The sequence below is a fragment of the Leguminivora glycinivorella genome, chromosome 12, assembly GCF_023078275.1.
Source record: "Leguminivora glycinivorella isolate SPB_JAAS2020 chromosome 12, LegGlyc_1.1, whole genome shotgun sequence".
In the NCBI taxonomy this organism is placed as follows: Eukaryota; Metazoa; Arthropoda; class Insecta; order Lepidoptera; family Tortricidae; genus Leguminivora; species Leguminivora glycinivorella.
Genome location: NC_062982.1, coordinates 15,300,757 through 15,320,783, shown reverse-complemented (window position 1 = coordinate 15,320,783; position 20,027 = coordinate 15,300,757). Strand labels below are relative to the sequence as shown.

General features: G+C 38.7%; 2 protein-coding genes across 2 annotated transcripts; one reads left to right on the top strand and one right to left on the bottom strand.

The window, feature by feature from the left end:
- The first annotated feature begins 1,953 nt into the window (after positions 1 to 1,953).
- LOC125231753 (glutamate-rich WD repeat-containing protein 1) lies at positions 1,954 to 13,284 on the top strand. Its single transcript, XM_048137322.1, has 7 exons — positions 1,954 to 2,334; positions 2,793 to 2,952; positions 3,311 to 3,529; positions 4,145 to 4,281; positions 11,914 to 12,068; positions 12,544 to 12,761; positions 13,120 to 13,284. Exons 1-7 carry the CDS (start codon positions 2,036 to 2,038, stop codon positions 13,279 to 13,281), a joined length of 1,350 nt encoding a protein of 449 aa, XP_047993279.1. The 5' UTR covers positions 1,954 to 2,035; the 3' UTR covers positions 13,282 to 13,284.
- LOC125232017 (mismatch repair endonuclease PMS2) lies at positions 13,283 to 19,740 on the bottom strand. Its single transcript, XM_048137626.1, is given in 9 exon segments — positions 13,283 to 13,431; positions 13,908 to 14,057; positions 15,370 to 15,568; positions 15,857 to 17,294; positions 17,297 to 17,487; positions 18,699 to 18,900; positions 19,130 to 19,273; positions 19,353 to 19,512; positions 19,624 to 19,740. Coding segments are annotated over 9 exon segments (2,670 nt in total). The 3' UTR covers positions 13,283 to 13,362.
- Positions 19,741 to 20,027: the final 287 nt, after the last annotated feature.

Genomic DNA, 20,027 nt, shown 5'->3' with positions numbered 1-20,027 from the left:
AACTTTAATTTATACTAATAAGAACAAAACACTATGCTAGAAAGAGTGCAGAGGAAGTTCTGTAGGCACATTTACAAACGACTGTACGGATATTACCCATATATGTATCCATCTCTATTCGTAACAGGAATGGTTGGTCTTCAAACTCTAGAAACCAGACGGAAACTGCTGCATATTATGCATTACCGCCAACTGTTTCACCATAGAGTAGATGACGCATCTGTGCTTGAGAGAATGGGGCTGCAAGTGCAAAGAGCGAATGTGGTGGTTGGCATGCCGGGCGCGGTGCCGGCGCGGCGGCGGCGGCGCCTGTTCGCGGCGGCCGGCGCACCGCTCGAGCCCGAGCTGCTCTTAACCGCATCATGTTGGAGACAGACGATATTGACATATTTGCTGCACAGAATTATAATTAAACCAGAATGAGTAGTTAGGCCAAAAAGTGTGTCCACATGAGAGGTTAAAGTTGGGGCTGGTGTCCCTCTCGCACTTATTACCACTATCAAAATCATTTGAATGACGTCATCACTGTCATCATTTGGGGATACCAGTCAATATTCAAAGTTACTACCAAATCTACTAATACCCAATTAAAGGTTTTTAATAATTGCGCATTTTGTTGGTTTTATGGCTTCATAATAATGACTTACCAATTCGTTACAAGGTATTAATACCCTTGCCTCGATATAATACGAAAATAATTTAAGTAGTTTATAAACTTAGTTATCATACAGGTAAAAATACTACTACTATAGTAATTTTTTAACACTGGTCACACGTGCGAGAGGGACACCAGCCCCAACTTTGACCCTCTCATGTGGACACACTTTTGCTAGTCTGTCAAGAACGCCTTTATGCGCCGGTGATAAGGTTCAATTTAGTATGGCAAAAAAAGTTTGAGCTCAGTCCCTATTGTAGGTCGATGATTTGCTGATAGTGTTGGTGTGTTTTACAGAAAACTCTTAAGGTTCATAGACTCTACACTCCTTAGGTGATTAATGTAATAACCATAGTTTAACTTTTAAGAGTGTTTGCTTTTATTTATGTCAATTTAACATGTACATAATTATATTACCACATAAGTGCTTTGGTGAAATACTGTTAACTTTTGTGTATTTTTAATAAATAAATAAATAAATAAAAAAACGTGAAAAAAGTCCCAGAATCGGGCCCCTTTTGCTATACTCTGACCGCCCCTGTCTATACTACTGTAATGTTTGACGTTATCACGTTAAACTACCGTCCGTAAACCGACTTTACAGACAACCAATTTTTTTTTACTTAAAGTTTGCTTAAAATTAAAAAGAAACAACCATCGACCTACAATAGGGACTGAGCTCAAACTTTTTTTGCCATACTAAATTGAACCTTATCACCGGCGCATAAAGGCGTTCTTGACAGACTAGCAAAAGTGTGTCCACATGAGAGGGTCAAAGTTGGGGCTGGTGTCCCTCTCGCACGTGTGACCAGTGTTAAAAAATTACTATAGTAGTAGTATTTTTACCTGTATGATAACTAAGTTTATAAACTACTTAAATTATTTTCGTATTATATCGAGGCAAGGGTATTAATACCTTGTAACGAATTGGTAAGTCATTATTATGAAGCCATAAAACCAACAAAATGCGCAATTATTAAAAACCTTTAATTGGGTATTAGTAGATTTGGTAGTAACTTTGAATATTGACTGGTATCCCCAAATGATGACAGTGATGACGTCATTCAAATGATTTTGATAGTGGTAATAAGTGCGAGAGGGACACCAGCCCCAACTTTAACCTCTCATGTGGACACACTTTTTGGCCTAACTACTCATTCTGGTTTAATTATAATTCTGTGGAAACAACCCATACATCACATATTTACTAAATTAAACTCAAGACTTGAAAAAGTTGAATTATATAAAGGAAAACACAGCTAGTCAACATTTCCGAACGGTATTTTGACACTGACATTTGAACATCAAGTTCCATTCCAAAATATTGCACACCACGTGTTTTGTTCAATTTTTGCTAATTTTTAGCATATTAAAGTTAAAATGTCTATGAACGAAGAAGAGATGGAAGCGAGCTCTAGTGAGAGTGAAGATGAAAGCATGGACGAAGAAGGCGGTGAGGGTGACGAACCTAAAACTTACCTGCCGGGTCAACCTCTGAAGGAGGATGAGCAGCTAGTGTGCGACCAGTCGGCGTACGTGATGCTGCACCAGGCACAGACTGGTGCGCCATGTCTGAGCTTCGATATAGTCAACGATAACCTGGGGAGTAACCGGGAACAATTTCCAATGACCGCCTATCTCGTGTCCGGCACACAGGCTTCTAGCGCCCATTTAAATAAGTAAGTATTTATGTCCGTTTTATATTAAACGTTATTCGTAACGATTTTGTTCTTTTTACGGATAAAGGAGGTCAGAGTTTAAAAATCTTAACACCCTATCACTAATTAATAATCTGTCAGTTACCGAGATGCATTCCCTTCTAGGAATTGTACATAGATGTGTATTGTGTATATGTGTGTTTATAGAAATTAATAGTGTAGGAAGATATGACTAGGTACTTACATGTACAGTCAAGTGTAAAAATATGGGTGCGTACAACTTATCAAAAATATGTCCCATAGCACTTTATGTCGGCGGAATAAGGTCTCGGTACATATTTTTGAGCGGATAAAATCGATACGTATTTTTGCACTTGACTGTACTACATAAATGATGTATAATATAATGAACACAAATTATCATTCTTTACTAATCAAGTGGTCACATTAAAGGTATTAACTAAAATTCTTTTTTTCAGTATTCTAGTAATAAAGATGTCCAACCTGCACCCAACATCCAAACCGGAAGCCGAGGAAGATGAGGAGTCCGATGAGGAGGATGATGAAGAGGATGAAGAGAAGAAGCCTCAGATGACCTTCTCCTTCATCAAGCACCAGGGCTGTGTCAATAGGATTAGGGTATGAAGCATTTTTGTGTCTTAAACTGTGTGTTATGCAGTAATAATAAAGATTGGATGCTTGTGGACTAAGAGCCTCTGCTTATTTGCTAGTCAGTTTCATTTGACCATATTCCGCAAGTTGACAACCATTGTGTCTATTTTGTGTGATAGAAACATATCAGTTAGCCCTACTCAAGCTAGACCAGCTCAACCTCTTTTCTCTCTCTGCTCGGCTCTGTTCCCTTGCTCTATTGTGAAATATAATAAGCTCAATAAAAAAATATGTTTAAAATCTCTTAGCAAAATTGTGGACAGCAAACCAGCAGATGTTAATAGCAATGGGCCAGCAAAGCAATTCATTTAATCTTTAATTTCAGACATCAAACTTCAAAAACTCTGTGCTAGCAGCAAGCTGGTCAGAACTAGGCAGAGTAGACATCTGGAACATAACACAGCAACTGCAAGCCGTGGACGACCCTGCGCTGCTGGAGCGATACAATCTAGACACTGTGAACAACCCGGTTAAGCCTCTGTATTCATTCACTGGACATCAACAAGAAGGTTTTGGGCTAGATTGGTGTCCAACTGAAATGGGGGTAAGTCTTATCTGTGCAATTTGATACTGTCATTGACCAAGTAATGATTAGGATTAACATATGGTTGTTATTTACCTACACAAAATATTAAATTATCTAATTAATTCATTACTTTATCACCTTATATTCTGTATAAGCTTAAGATTCAAAGTAATAAATGTAATAATAATAATGGTTAACTTCCCTACAAAGTAATGGAAGAGCGGAGCCTTCTGGCACAAGTATTTTATATTACTTAAAAGAAGGTTCTTGTTTGGTTTCTATGTACAACCTGTGTAACCAATAAATCATTTTTCATTTTTTTTTTCATTCATTTTTTTTTGTTAACTGAGCATTTTTGAGCCTCATTTAAAAGCCAAAAGGTCTACACTACCAAAGACCTTGTCACCCATAGAGTGACATTGATGGCATATCATTATGCTGATACTTATACAAAATTATGCAATTCCATTTTGAAGTATAGAAATCAAGAGAATGCTTCATGTGCAATAAGGACCTTTCTATCAGAATTTCTGTTAGGAAGTTCTTTATATCATTTGAAGCATTAGGGACCTTTATGTGATGGAAATTTGGAAAGCAGCGTATGTTTGTTTAGTAATATTATTTTGATTTTAGGTCCTAGCTACTGGAGATTGCAGAAGAGACATTCACATCTGGAAACCAAATGAGGCAGGCACATGGGATGTAGATCAAAGACCTCTGGTGGGACACACTAGTTCTGTTGAAGACTTGCAGTGGTCACCAAATGAAAGGTAACAACAACATCTAGATTCCAGGGGCCCGTTTCTCGAAAGGTACAAGCCTTGTATTACAAGTGCGCGAACTGTCAAATCGTATGGGTTGTCATGGAAACACACTTGTAATACAAGACTTGTACCTTTCGAGAAACGGGCCCCAGATATAGGATTTTTTGGACTCCAAATTCTTGTCTATCCACCATCTTACATTAGCTATGCTGATTCTTCAGAGAGCTTTTTTTACCCAATAGCCACAAACAGGCCTTATACTCTAATACTTCCTTTCCTTGGGCCGAAAATAATAAATAAAATAGTTTTGTTTGTTTTTATCATGCAGAAACATCTGCGAGCGATATTATATATTTTTCCTTTAATTTAAAAATATAAAGAAATGAAATGAAATGAAATGAAATGAAATGAAATGAAATGAAATATTTATTTTTCCAAGTAGGCATATTACAATGCGCTTATGAACGTCAAATAAAACTACGCCGGCTCTAACCCTACGCCTCAGCCTCGAGAAGATTTCAGTCCCCCCTCAGTTGGAGGAGGGTATCCACTATGGGACCGGCAAGAAACTCGGCGGGCCACTTCTTTTCAAAACATTACATCTTATATTTAACATGCATTAAAAAAAAACAAGATACAATTTAATAAGCAAAAGTATTCATAAAAAAAAATATTAACACAAGAAATTATACAAAGTACAAAGCTATTATGATTATTAATAAGAGATGTTAGAGATGTATAGAGTCTCTAAGTGTCAAAGTACATCTAAAAAAATTATACATGAAGAAAAAAACCGAATAACTAAAATAACTTTAGAGTTGTAAAAGACTCTTGTTGTCTTAAGCAAAGGAAAAAAAAAATATATGTATACTTAATCTACTTTTTTCCTTGGAGATGTATATGGTCTCCAAGAGTCAGAAAGAAAAATAAACAAACAAGGACCGAACAGAGTGCCTCAACGTAATCTCATTCAAAATTAATGTTACATAGAATAGCATAGCCCCTATTAGCTGAAACAGACCGGTCTTCACAAACAGCACCCGTTCACGAATATGGCGCGCATCTCAGCCATCGCCTCCCTCAACCTTCATTCGGGAAGGTGGCGACCCGATCAACGACGTCACCGTAAGCAAAGACTTTTTAGCGAGCATGACATGTTCAAGCTGTCCGGGCTGTATTAAATATTCCAATAATAAGTGAATACGGTATACCTAGATGTAAGACACAACATTCCGTGCTTGTATGTTACATAGTTTAAATTGACTTAATTGAAAACAAGGTCTTGGGAGATGTAAAAGGTCCCCACAGTCAATTATAATTAATGGGATATAATAAAAAATAAAAATTTGGAGGTGTAAAGGTTCTCCAAGTGTCAAAAGAACTAGAAATAAAAAAAAATGCGTATGAAATACAAATTTCACGTCAAGAGACTGTTAAGCTAGCAACCTCCAACTAATTCTACAGAATACATAACTAGTATGTACTCAACAAGTCAATATATATATATACCAAATTATAATTATACAATAATAAGGATCAATAATTTAAACAGCCAGTAGCAACAGCGCCTTAAGCATGACACAATGTCTCCCCGGGACACTGCTAGCAAAACTATGACAGATTTTGAGCCTGGATAGTCGGCCATGGTGTAGTATCTCCCAGGTAATCATCAATTTTGTAGTACCCCTTTTTGAGAAGTGCACTTTTTATGTACTTCTTGAATGAAGTAAAGGGCAGATCCCATGCCTCTAAGGGTACCTTATTATAAAATGTTACACAGTTTCCCAGGAACGATTTCTTCACTTTCTGTAGACGAAACTTGGAAACCGCTAGCTTATGTTTGTTCCGTGTATTATAACTATGAATATCTGACAGTTTCTTAAAGGACTCTATATTCTTATGAGTATACATTATCACATCTAGTATGTATTGTGAAGCTACTGTAAGGATGTCTATCTCCTTAAAGCGTTCCTTCAGTGAGTCACGTGACGCCATGTTGTAGATAGATCGTATTGCCCGTTTCTGGAGAACGAAGATGGTTTGAATATCTGCTGCTTTTCCCCAGGCCAATATGCCGTAAGACATAACACTATGAAAGTAACTGAAATAAACTAGGCGAGCTGTCTCCACATCAGTTAATTGCCTAATTCTCCTTACGGCATACGCGGCAGAGCTCAACCTTTTTGCTAGGGCAGATATATGAGGACCCCATTGCAGATTGCAATCTAAAGTAAGACCAAGAAAGAGCGTATTCTCGACAAGGTCCAGGTTTTCGCCATTCAGCGTGATGGTAGTATCTGTCTTCCTTACATTGGGTAAAGAGAATTTAACACATTTCGTCTTCTTGGCATTAAGGAGCAAGTTATTTGCTGTAAACCATTCTAGTACCTCCTTCAAAGTTTCATTCACATGGCTATAGTCACTCAGTTGCCTATCAACTTTGAAAATTAGTGAAGTATCATCAGCAAATAAGACTATCTCACATTTGTTCTTTACAAGACATGGCAAATCATTTATATACACAAGGAAAAGAAAAGGTCCCAGAATAGAACCCTGTGGTACTCCAAGCTTTACAGTTGTACCGTTAGATTCAGTACCATTTACAACCACTTTCTGGGTTCTTTCGTTTAAGTAAGATTTAACAAGCTGTAAAGCTTTAGAGGATAGACCGTAGTGCTTCAGCTTGTGTAGTAGTGTGTCGTGCTCCACACAATCGAAAGCTTTGGAGAGATCGCAGAAAATACCGATAGCATCTAACGAGAGTTCCCAGGCATCGTATATGTGCTTGATTAGCACAGAGGCAGCATCTGTCGTCGAACGACCTCGTGTAAAACCAAATTGCTGATGCTGAAGTAATCCATTCGTGTTAAAATGTCGAAGCAACTGGTTCAATATAATTTTCTCAAACACTTTGCTGAGAACGGGAAGTATGGAAATTGGTCTAAAATTTCCAAGGTCATCCTTGCTGCCTGATTTAAACAGAGGAATAACCTTACTATACTTCATCAGATTGGGAAACACACATTCCCTAACACAAGCGTTAAACACATCGGCTAGATAAGGTGCCACGACGTCAATAATTGAATACACGACTTTCACAGATATCCCCCAAATGTCCTCACTGTTTTTAACTTTTAAGGACTTGAAAGTTTTAATAATCTCTTCGGGGTCAGTAAATTGGAAATATAATTCCATGCTGCATTTCTTAACATTGTAATTGTCCAAGTAGAGACCTGCCTTAACTACAGAGGAGTTTAAATTCCGTGTAGTATCAGTGGCTATGTTGGTGAAAAAGTGTTGAAAGGCGCCAGCAACATCGTCGTCTGCAGACAATACTTGGTCTTGAACTTTTAGTGTGTAATGGCCATCACGGGGTTTCGTCTTCCCGGTTTCAGCGTTTATCATATTCCAGGTAGCTTTTATTTTATTGTCTGCCGACCTGACCTTCTTGCTTAAGAATGCAGACTTAGCCGCGGCGCAAACTTTCTTAAACACTTTTGAATACCTCCTTACATATTCAGTAAAATTTTCATCATGGTTAAAATTCCTCATTTCATACAGGTCATACAATCTCTTCCTGCTTCTGTGGATACCGACGGTGGCCCAGTCACTAAACTTTGACTTCAATTGGCCTTGCTGTACAGTCTTCGTCTTAAAAATATTCTTGTGGACGTCGTGGATGACACTCGACAGTTCCCCGTATAATGTATCAGGATCTTGCTTGCTTATACCTGTCAAAGTACGAGGTGCGGTCCAAATGTCTCCGGCCCGACAAATATGGCGGAAGAGTTTAAAAAAAGTATGGATATCATTGTGTTCGTCATTTATTCCACTTTTTGGTGTATAGTTTCTTTAGGTGTCTGTTGGCTGTAGGTTTTTTTACGGTGTTTAGTGCTAGGTTAGTGCCCAAACTTTTATCGTGCTTACAGCGAGATGAGTGAAAAACCGTGAGTTCATGAAACTTGAGACCAGCATAGACACCGCGTAGCGAGTTTTTTGAATGCAATTGCTACTGTAGATGAAACCATGGTTATGTAAGACGATACTCTGTACAAAAGAAAATTAATGGAGTGACAACGTCATGGTGAAAAGGCGCCTAGAACAACCTCTGTCACAAAATGCACGAAAAAAGATAAAGGCTACGGTATTCTAGGGTTGTCACGAAATTCTAACGATTTACATAAAAGAAAGGTAGACTACGGTAAATAGCAGATGCTACGCAATATTTTTTGGCCAATTACGATAGCAGATTATGCAGAATAGTCTTTAAAAACTTAGCAGAGGCACAAGGGCATCTCCGCGACAATTTCCCCGTTCACGCTGCTTCATTTTACAAGGTTGCTATGACGAAATGTGTCTTCAAAAATATTCGGCACCTACCTTATATTCGAGACGTGACCCCAAGTGATTATTATTTGTTCTAAAAACTTAAGGTAGACTGAAGTAGAAAAAAAAATCTTCGTTTGACGAAGTGACCCGTGCGGTTTAGGGCGATTTTGAGGACAAAAATCTTTATTATTTTTATTAGGTGATGGAGAAGCTTATAAAGAGATTTGAAAAGTGCGTTGTGACAGAGGAAGACTATATTAAAAAATAAAAATAAAATTGTAAAGATATGTAAGCCCTTTCTTTGTTAGGCCGGAAACTTTTGGACCGCACCTCGTAGGTACCTGCGATATAATAGATTCTCTAAACTTATCCATTCGGCTAGCAGTGATAGGCCTATACGTAATCGCTTGCTGTTGTTTTACAATGTTGACTTGGAAATAAGCTTTCTGACCACAGTGATCAGAGCTGAAACAACTAAAGACATCTTTCTTTTCAACTTCACAATTACAGAATATATTATCCAAACAAGTCGCCGTACTGGCTGTAATTCTTGTGGGCTCGTGGAAAAGCGGAAACAAGTCAAAAGACTGAAAAAGATTTAAGAATCTAACTGTGTGTCCATGCGTGGGATCTAGTATATTAACATTAAAGTCCCCACAAATTATTATCTTCTTACTGCTAACAAACACTCGTCTCAACGCATCTTCCATCACAGACTCAAAAACGCTAAAATCCGCCGAAGGTGGTCTGTAGACGCACATTATAATGTGATCCTCCAATTCTATACATGATATTTCTATAGTTCGCTCAGTAGAAAGTTTAACTATGTCATTTCTTTCTTTACATTTAAATTTATTTTTTACTATAATCAATGATCCCCCGTGAATGGCGGACTTTCTACTGAACGAGCTAATTATGTCATAATTACAGATATTAAATACTAATAATTCATATTCATTGAGCCAGTGCTCCGTAACGCACATGACATCAATATCTTGTGATTCTAAGAAAAGAACCACCTCTAACTCTTTGCTGGAGAAGCCCTGTAGGTTTTGGTGAACTAACCTAAGCTCACGGGGCCTCTCCGCTGTCTCAGCCGTCAGTTTAAATGCTGTGGGCGGCCCGCGGGGAGGCTGCGCACGCGCCGGCGCTCGCCGCGCGGCCGGCACCGTTGCCACTGGCCGAAATGTCAAAAAACCCCGGTTCTACGTTGTAAGCTAGTAATTTTGCTGTCGTCACTTTACAATTCCGTGGTACATTCAAATAATTATCTCTTAGTCTAAAACGGTAATTATTTCTTTTATACATAATGTTCAGATCAATGAAATGGTAAGCGCTTTCGTAACAATAACAAGTCGCATTGTACAACATGGAATTTAACTCCGACACTCTAACGTTGTGCTCATGGGAAACAGAGTCGGAATACGGAAAAGAGCATAAAATAATTTTATAAATTCCATGTCGCTCAATGTCGGACAGCGTGCGTATGAGGGATCCCACGTGAGATCTCTTCACACCCACACTATCGCCGAGGTGTATAATCAGAGTGGTGCCACTGTCAAACTTGTCCCTCGCCAGGCGGCGCACGACCGATTCGACGGAGGCACCACGCAAACACACATTTGTTACACTTTGCCGGAGACATTCACCCAGCAGCACGCCGAGGCCGGCCCCGATTGCGTCAGAATAGATGACCGTCGACCGCGGAGGGTCCCGGCTCCGCGCGCGCGGAGCGCCGGGCGCCGGGGCGGGCGCCGCGCTCGACGCGCGCGCCGGCGACGGGGCCGGCGGCCGAGGCTCAGGCTCGACGGTCAGCCGCTCGAGAGCCAGCCGCAGGAGGCTCGGCGGCGACGGAGCCGGCGCGGCGACGGCGGGGCTCGGCGGGACAGGGCGGCGGACGGCGGGCTCTGGCTCGCGGCGCGGAGAGGGCGCGGGAGCGGGCGCGGGCGCGGGCGCGGGGCTCGGGCGCGGCGCGAACAAGGCACGCAGCGCGGGCGACCCCGGCGCCGCCAGCGCGGCACGGAGCGCCGGCGAGTGCGGCGCGGCGGGGCGCCGCCGAGCAGGCGCAGGCGAGTCCATGCACACCGGGTACCCGCTCGATGGATCTAGAACATTATTCATAAAAGATATGTACTCGTGTAATGCTTTACTTGTCAATTCATATCTATTATTCAGGTCTTTCAGTTTTGATTCTAATTTGTACAATTCATCGGAGCGACTGTTCAACTCCTGTGCTGTCAGGTCGAGTCGGTGTTGACAATTTAGAAGTTCATCGCTTAAGGCGACACTGTTACATCTGGACTGTATTGTCTTAAACATAGAATTTTGTCGTTTAACTAAAAGCTTTGATTTCTTTATAAATTTGCTTAACTTTAAGTATTTTTTAATTTTATTTGACCCCTTCAATGTCACTCTGGGATCACTGCCGCCCTCTAAGTGCACAGACTCCTTTAAATCTACATGGTCCTTCATTGGGGAGCACGGTGCACTGTCATGAACCACATCTAAATCGAAGCTATTAAATTCAGCAAATATACTTAAATTGTTTTCAGCCGGAGCGGAGTTCCCGGAGCAATACTTGCAATACCGTTTTGAATCCGACTCCTGCAGTTGCTGCTCGAGGTCCCGGATGCGTTGTAATGCCTGCTCATGTATCTCTTGGCAATGCTGGAACCTTTCTACGACTGCCTGGAGTTCATCTCGTTGTCCTTGTAGGTCTTCATACTCGACATCTTGATTGGCTAGCTGATTTTTGAGGCTTGTGTTTGTTCTTACAACACGCTCAATCTCCTGCTCACTCTCCTCCTGTTCCTGAAGGAGCTTTTTGTTGAACTCATTAGCTAATTTAAGTTCTTCCTGTAGTTGCTTCATTCTAGCCATTATCACATCCCGACGTGTTGTCATCTTAGTAGTCTGTAAATATCTTCCAAAAAACACCACTAAATACGGTGTAATTTTAAATCTTGAACGTTACTCCGTTGACAGTTGTCGTACTTTTGTCGTCAATATTTGGCTTCACAGGCTGCATGAAAACTTATGATAACACTTTCACACTTTAATTAGGATGTGGTACATCCATTTATCACTGTAATTCCTAATATTTTACATTTTTAATAATTAAAACACATTATTGAAATATGCAGCTTTAACTTGACGTTTGACCTGGTCGGTGTTGCCCATTGCTAATAAGGACCATATTATACTTAAGAGTGGTAGTTAAAAGAAGTCTACCTCTATCGTCCATTTACGTGCGAGCATCTTCATCAATCTGGTTTGAGTTGAAAACATAATATTTTTCTATTTTTCCAGAAACGTTTTAGCTTCATGTTCAGTAGACAAAACAATCAGGATATGGGACACAAGAGCGGCGCCTACCAAAGCCTGCATGTTGACGGCCGAAAATGCACATGAGAATGATATCAATGTCATATCATGGAACAATAAGGAGCCTTTTATAGCTAGTGGTAAATATTACTTACATATTTCTTTTAATAAAAAAACCTAAAAAAAAAATTTTTTTTGCATTTAATTGTGGAAAATTATCGATCCAGAGTTCAGTCAAGTGCAAAAATACTTATCGAAATAATCGTCTCATAAATATGGTATTACGCTCTTATTACACTAGACTAAGATGCTATAGATCATATTTTTGAGTAAGATGTGTACACCCATATTTTTACACTTGACTGTTCACATGTCAGAAGTTCAGAACTCACTGCCTCTAGAGATACTCCAGCATTCTGCCATTTGAGTCACCAAGACCTCAACCATGGCGTAATTTTCCACCATATAGATCAAATGAAACCTGGCAAATGGGAAGTCATATTGGAATATCACCAGTTTTTGTAGTTTTTGCAGAAACATCTGCAATCGATGCCACTATAATTGGCTAAATGATGTCTTTGTTTACTGAACTGTACTGTTACTGTTTATTAACAGGTGGCGACGACGGCTTCCTCCACATATGGGACTTGCGGCAATTCACGAACAAGACGCCAGTCGGCACGTTCAAGCACCACACAGCTCCGGTGACGTCAGTAGAATGGCACTGGGCTGAGCCGAGCGTGCTGGCATCAGCTGGCGAAGATAATCAGGTGGCACTGTGGGACCTCGCCGTGGAGAGGGACGACGAAGAAGTGGTGGATGAAGAGTTAAAGGTAATTTTATTGGGTCTACCGAGCGTACTGGCGTTACGGCCCAGCCACGACATGGTCTAAGCGCGACAGCGGTGCGCGGCAGCCATACGTGGGAATGAAAAGTCCCATCGCTGTGTCTCGCTCCAATGTATGGCCGCCGCTCACCGCTGTCGCGCTTAGACCAATGTCGTGACTGAACCGTTAGCCAGGGCTGGCTTAATAACAATATGTGTGTCAATGGAATTTCAACTTTGCTACCCTGATTGTATAATCACCAAATCATAGCCATAGATTTTTAACACATGCTCTTTCAAATCTTATTAGGACGGCCATTAATCGTCTTATTATGATGTTTAACATTGATCATATTATTTTTCAGAATCTGCCGCCACAACTGCTGTTCATCCATCAAGGGCAGACAGACATCAAGGAGTTACATTGGCACAAACAGATCCCCGGCGTCATCGTCACGACCGCCCACACGGGCTTCAATATATTCAAAACTATTAGCGTTTACCAAGAAATAAATAAAAAAGTATAAAACATAAAACGTCTATTTATTTTTTAACATATTACATAATAACAGCCATGATTAATGATGATTTGTTGATAAAATATAAAACTATAAGCTTTTATGCACCATAGCTAAATTCACCAAGTGGCGTATGGTAGGTCTGCCATGAGGACAGTTCTGAAACAAAGAAAAGTTGAATTTCTAATATGAAAACAAGGACAGATCAAAAGAAAGGTACATTTTTGCTAATACGAAAACTAGATAGTCTGCTGTTTGAAATTACCCAGAATAAATAAATCGACTAAATACCATAGTAAGCTCAGTATTTTGAAAACTAAGCAGTAACCTACAGCCTCGCAATAAGTATATATAATTTTAGCTATGGCATTTTGATCCTACTTTTATAACCCTTTACTCATCCTTTACTGATATTGAACTCTATGGACAACTGTTTTAATCTTTTTTTTTAATTCATGCGGTAAAGGGATTGGGTTGGGGTTGGGAAATTGGGTTGTCGGCTTTTTGTGCCACAGGGCATTCTGCGTGCAAATGACATCCATCTAGAAATTCTAGAATCTATGACAAATAAAGATGTTGGTTCGCAATTTGTGAATACCGATTCGCGCTAGACACCCGTAAGTCGAGATACTTACCCAAGGGTTGTCAATTTCTGTCATGTGGTCTACAAGCACTTTCATATCAGCTTTGCTCAGCGCTGTGCCTATCATGACTGATTTGCGGCACGCTCGAGATGCAAACATTGCTCTCACTCTGCTTGGCCTACAGTACTCTGATGACGATTCCTGTAAAAGAGAAGTTTATAGATATACAACAATAATCAAAAACAGATATAGTATATTATGCAACAAAGGAGGTAAGGGGGATTTTGTCGACGAGTGTTAATAACTCGCGACAGCCGCAGGCTGGAGAGAGTTATAGACACGAGTTTACAAAATCCTTACCTCCTGAGTTACACACAATATTTTTTTCCCCTCACTAGCTCGGAAAAACGTGTTTTGTCCTTCAATACCAGCGGGTAAAAACGCATTTTATCCACTAGTGGGTAAAGTAATTTTTGAATAAAGTCAAATTAACTGCTTTAAAATTGATAAAAGTAGGTGAATCTAGTAATAAAGATTTGAAGCAGTGGAAAACACAGAGTTACAAAAAATCATAAGGCAAAACCTTCAATGAATGGCGCGTGTTGTATAACAAATAACTATTATCACATTTGAGAGGAAAACACAGAGAAAAAAACTGCAAAACCCCGGTGTTGCTGCCCGTTGGCAACGCGATCAAGCGCAAATCGAGATGGCCGTCACAATTTCCTGCCAGATTGCAAAATTATAACGATTTATCTGCGTGAAATTTACAAAATAAATGTAAAATACACTAAAATAATTGTAAAACATAAATAAAATGCATTTTTCATACCGTATGATATTGTTTTATAGCTTAATAATCAAATTTTAGTTGTGCAAAAAAAAATCCTTGGCTGATTGAAACATCCTTTGCCTGAAGTATTGTACGGGTGTATTAATTTTTATTAAAACTAAATCCTTTACTCCCTTGGGAATAAAATAGTACATTATTGTTTAGTACACGTAGAAGCAATGAGACCTTTAAACAGCAATATTTCATAATCAGTTTTGAGTTTTTCCGGAACCATCTATACTGAATGAACCTTAGCACGCAGCCATAAGGTTTCGTTTTCTTCGTCAATGCATTTCATTTTTGACAATAAAGGTACAAATCGTCACTACTTTGAAAAAAACTTGTATCTTCTTCTGTTAATGAAAAGAAAATTGTAGTATGTATGAAATGCATACAGACTTACTGCGTTTTAACTTTGAGGAGCAGTGTGAGATACGAGATTTTTTCAAAGTAGTGACGAAATTATTAGTTATCATCATCCTCCTTGCGTTATCCCGGCATTCGCCACGGATCATATGGGCCTGGGATCCGCTTTGACAACTAATCCCAAGATTTGGCGTAGGCACTAGTTTTACGAAAGCGACTGCCACCTGACCTTCCAACTCAAAGGGTCTAGGTCTTATTAATCCGGTTTCCACACGATGTTTTCCACAAATTTAAATAGGTGTTTCCCATACTAACCCTTAGCATAAATAGTAATTCTTCAATATCTTCTTTCCCAAATATCCAGTTTTTTGACATAGGAATAGTCAAGAGTTTAACTCTTTTTGTTGGAGGATCATTTTCATTTATTTCAAACGTGAACCCATTCTTTTTGAAAATTTCCAAGTTGTCCATTAGTATTTGTTCGTTCACACCGGTTAGTTCAAGTTGTTGCGGTCTGCAATTACAAGGACAAAACATCAGAATATCATAAAATAAATTGTAACATATCCAAACAGATTGTGGAATATGAACAAATAGGTAACTCTATGCCAGGGGGCCATTTCTCAAAACTGAAAGTTACAAGTTGCAAGCAGCGCAACTCTCTTCCCAACTTGTCATATTAGACATTGACTACCACTTCTAAATTGCAGCATTTGTAGCTTCGAGAAATGGGCCCCAGTCTTAGAAGCCGCTTTACGCAGTGTATCACAGAGAATGAAAAAACAATAGATTCCCTACTTACATGACTAGTTTTTGACTTGTAAGCTCTGTAGTTTTCTGCAATGTTTCAAAATTATAAATCTCATCAGTTGCATGCTGATCAATAATGAACAGATCATCTTCTAATTGAGTGATTATGAACCCTAAATTGAATTGACCAACAACAATCATCTTTTTAAATGAATCTTGGGATATTTCTTTGCTAAGTTCTTCTTCACATTTCTTATTAAAAACAGGGTTAATAGTAGTTTTGAATTTTATTCTTTCTGGTGCAACCATATTACTTTGCTTATTATTAATTTCTGCTAATGCTTTTACATGAGCAAGAGATGTTTTTAGAATCACAGTTTTTCTATTACATTTACCTAAGTCTTCCTTATCTGTAACTACAATTTTTGGTTTCTTTTGCTTGTCTTTTTGTTCGAAATTCAAAGAAACATTATTCTTTTTTGTCAAGTCTTTATTATTGCAATGATACGTGTGTGATTTTTCAATCACATCAGTTAATTTTCTAATTTGTGTATTTGGCACATTATCAGAGTCTTCTAAATACATGATGTTTTTTGTTGTGTTATCAGGATTTAATTCATTACTATCATTCGAAGGATCTGTATTATTTCTTTCATTGAGTGTTTCTACTGAATCATCAATGGTATTTTCATTTTTCATAGTTTCATTATGTTCTTCTACTGACTTATCAGAATCGGGTACTTCTATTAGAATACTCTCAGATTTAGAATCATCTTGTGCTTGTTCAGAGCCAATGTAATCATCATCATTTAATTTGCTTGTTTTGGAAGATATAAAATCCAACATTGTAGTTGATTTTCTCTTTAAATCTACTAGTCTTGTTTCTGCTTTGCTACTAGTTCCTGACTGAACAGTTACCACAGGATTCTTAGAAAAACGTTGCATGAAGGAGTTGAAAATTCTAGGCTGGTCTGTTTCAGGTTTAACATTTTCAGTTTTTTGGCTATAAAGATTAGCATTTGGTTCTATTTTTAAAGTTCTTGGTATGGCTTCAAACAGTTTTAATAAAGATGCTTTCATAACATCCAAAATTATCTTCTCTTTAGTGAGGAACAGTTTTCTTTTGTCTGGTGTTACATTTACATCAACAGACATTCTATCTAAGGTCATGTTTAGAAACACAAAGGGGTACTGATGTGGGTTATACTGTCTGTAAGTTTCATTGACAACTTTCATAATTTTTGTTGGTTCACAAGGTCTTGAATTGACATAGAAAAACTGTCTGTCAGTGCTTGAGCGACCACTACCATGGGCACAAGATGATATGAAGCCTGTGAATTCTACAGGGTCAGTTACATTTTTATAGCCCTGTGATTTTTGAGAGCAGGTTAGAGCTTCTTGTGAGCTCTCAATACATGATTCATCAGCATCATTAGATTCTTCTGACAGATTGATCTCAACATCTTCAAGTACAACACTCTCTTCACTCTCTTGAACATTCCTGAAAGTCCTTTGAAAATATTGTCCTTAATATTTGAAACCTGCTCAGGCTTGATTTCTAGGATGGATTGCAATTGTTTTGTTCCAAATACACAAGCTATGTTGTCCTTGTAGGAAGCTGATCCCTGTGTGGCAACCACTGAACTTTTAGAATTGGAACTTGTTTGGTTAGTACAAGTTATTCTGAAAGGTAGAAATGTGCAAATCTTTAATATGTACGGTCAGCCAAGACAGTGGTGTACCACATTTCAACTCTATTTTAAACACATAAGATCGAAAAGTGGTAAACCACTTTTTTTTCTGACTGTACCTAACAGAATGTAATAGAGCGAGTTTGAGTTTCGGCGCCCTTGGGAAGAAATTTCACTACGTAGGAAAAAAAATCGCGAGCGCAGCGAGCGCGAAATTTTTTCATAGTAATGCCGTAATTTGAAGATTAACGCAATACAGAACTTATGGATTTCATCATACAGAGTGCGAAAGGGACAAATGGTTGAACTACCCTAGTATAGTTACGTATGGCTGAACGTGTATATCATGTACATAAAATAACAAACAAAACGGAGCACTATAGTGGACAAGTCTGGAAAGCAGATTCGGAATTTGTCCTAACTAAAAGAGAAGATAATTATAAATAGTAAGCGCGATTTTTTTTCCTATTGACTTGATTAATTAAGACAACCCGTCAGCGGGAAATCCGCGAACTTTCAAGCTTTTATCGTCTGCAGAGCTGCGGTCTTTGACATATTTTGGGGTATTTTGACTTCACAGGGCGCCTATGTTCCCGACTTTTAGGCCTTATATTTCGCCATCACTTTTATTTTTATAATACTAAGAGTTAATTTAGAGATTAACTGCGGACTCGATCGTCACCGTCGGGATGCCCATTTCGGTATTTTGCCACTAAGTGATCTGAGTGCTTTGAAATTCGCTCACCATCTGCTGTGACTCACAAAATTGCGCCTCTCTGAGACGTTTTGCGCCTTTGGCTTTATGAGAAACTCCGCTTTGGACTATCGGGTAGACTCAATTTTTTGCATTTGGATAGCGACGTAACTTTGCCGTTCGCCGCACAACAACGTGGTTCGTCAAGGGCTAGAATCCTCCTTTTACGGCGCCCTAGCAACAGCGCCCTTATGAAGGGCAATGTGGTGCAACTTTCCACTTAATCTGAATTACAAATCTAGATTTTCAATAGGTGGATTCATTTCCGACTCCTCTCGCCATTTTGTGATATGTGCGCGCCCACGCAACGTATAATTTTTTGTATGCATTTTTCCACATTCTCGATTTTGGCGCCCCCTTACTATGTGGCGCCTAGAGCGGCCGCTCCACTCGCTCTACCCTTAATCCGGCCCTGCATGACATTATTATTTACAAATAGTGATGCTTACTTTACTCCTAATGAGATAAGACAATATGCATATAGCAGCTGAGTCATTTTATTGAATTCCCTTTTAGCATTCTTGTGAAACTCCTTCTGTCTGACTGGTAGTGAAGCAAATAAATTAGATAAACTGACTGTGGTTCCAACTTGACGAGAACAAAGAGTCTTCTTTACAATATTTCCTTTATGATCATACTCCAACTTTGTTGCTGAAACCATAAAGTAAATGAATCATTTCACTCTAAGGTTATAGGAAATTAATCTCAGTTCTTTTTACTACACACACAGATAGGCTATGACAGAATAGACTATTGGCTCACTGTTTTGATTTTCAAAACTCAAGACCTTCAGTAATGCAGTTTCGTTTTAAAGTATTGAACACTACTTTTATAAAAAAATAAAGCATTATATACTTTTATGCAATATAAATATACATACCATGATCAGAACTTTTGTGCCTGGTGACAATGGTGAGGTTAGCCAGTGCACATAAGGAACTTAATGCCTCTCCTCTGAATCCGAAACTGGAGACTCCCAGTAAGTCTGAGTACTCGTTTAGTTTAGAAGTATGGTATTTTAAGGCTGAAAGAATAGACACAAACCATGTAAATATTCAAGTTGTTGCTTAATTTGATAGAGAATAAACTAGTAGATTACTTACTTAACGCTGCAAAATTATCTTCTGTAACTCCAGACCCATTGTCAGCCACCTCTATCAGATCTATTCCGTGATTTTTAAATCGTATGTCTATATTTGTGGCCCCAGCATCTAGCGAGTTTTCGACTAGTTCTTTCACTGCTACTGCTAAACTAAGCACCACCTGTAAGATAACAAACCATGTTGTAACAAAAATAACCAAAATCCTTTATTTTAATAATTTTGTTATATTGTAATTTTGGAAACATAAATAAACAAAACCGCTTGTACTTACTTGACCGGAGCATATCTTGTGCACAGATTCTACATTGATAGGTTTTATGGATTTAACCCTTTCATTGTCCTTATTGTCGACCAGGGTGAAAAAATAGGTAGAAACATGATTATCCATATTATCGTTACTTAATGTTTTTGTTAAAATATTTTAAACACAAAGTAAAATTAAATCAGTGTCATGTCATTGTACAATAAAAATAAAATAAAAATTGCCGCGAAGTTCCGTTCGATACAAGTTTTGGTTAGCTTCTGTCAAAAATCAACTGTCACTGTCATTACGATCACTATTCCAGTAATTCTTAAAACAGCTTGACTTAAAAATTTAAGAAGTTTTACAACAATCTGAAATAGTCTGAACCAGAGTTGTTTGAGTAGTTGTTAAAACCACTGCGAAATTAACAA

Bases quoted from the DNA above. Each gene is read 5' to 3' on its own strand.
- LOC125231753 (XM_048137322.1), top strand. From the start codon at position 2,036: ATGTCTATGAACGAAGAAGAGATGGAAGCGAGCTCTAGTGAGAGTGAA. The intron at 2,953-3,310 runs GTATGAAGCATT...CTTTAATTTCAG, and splicing joins GCTGTGTCAATAGGATTAGG to ACATCAAACTTCAAAAACTC. The intron at 12,069-12,543 runs GTAAATATTACT...GTTTATTAACAG, and splicing joins GGAGCCTTTTATAGCTAGTG to GTGGCGACGACGGCTTCCTC.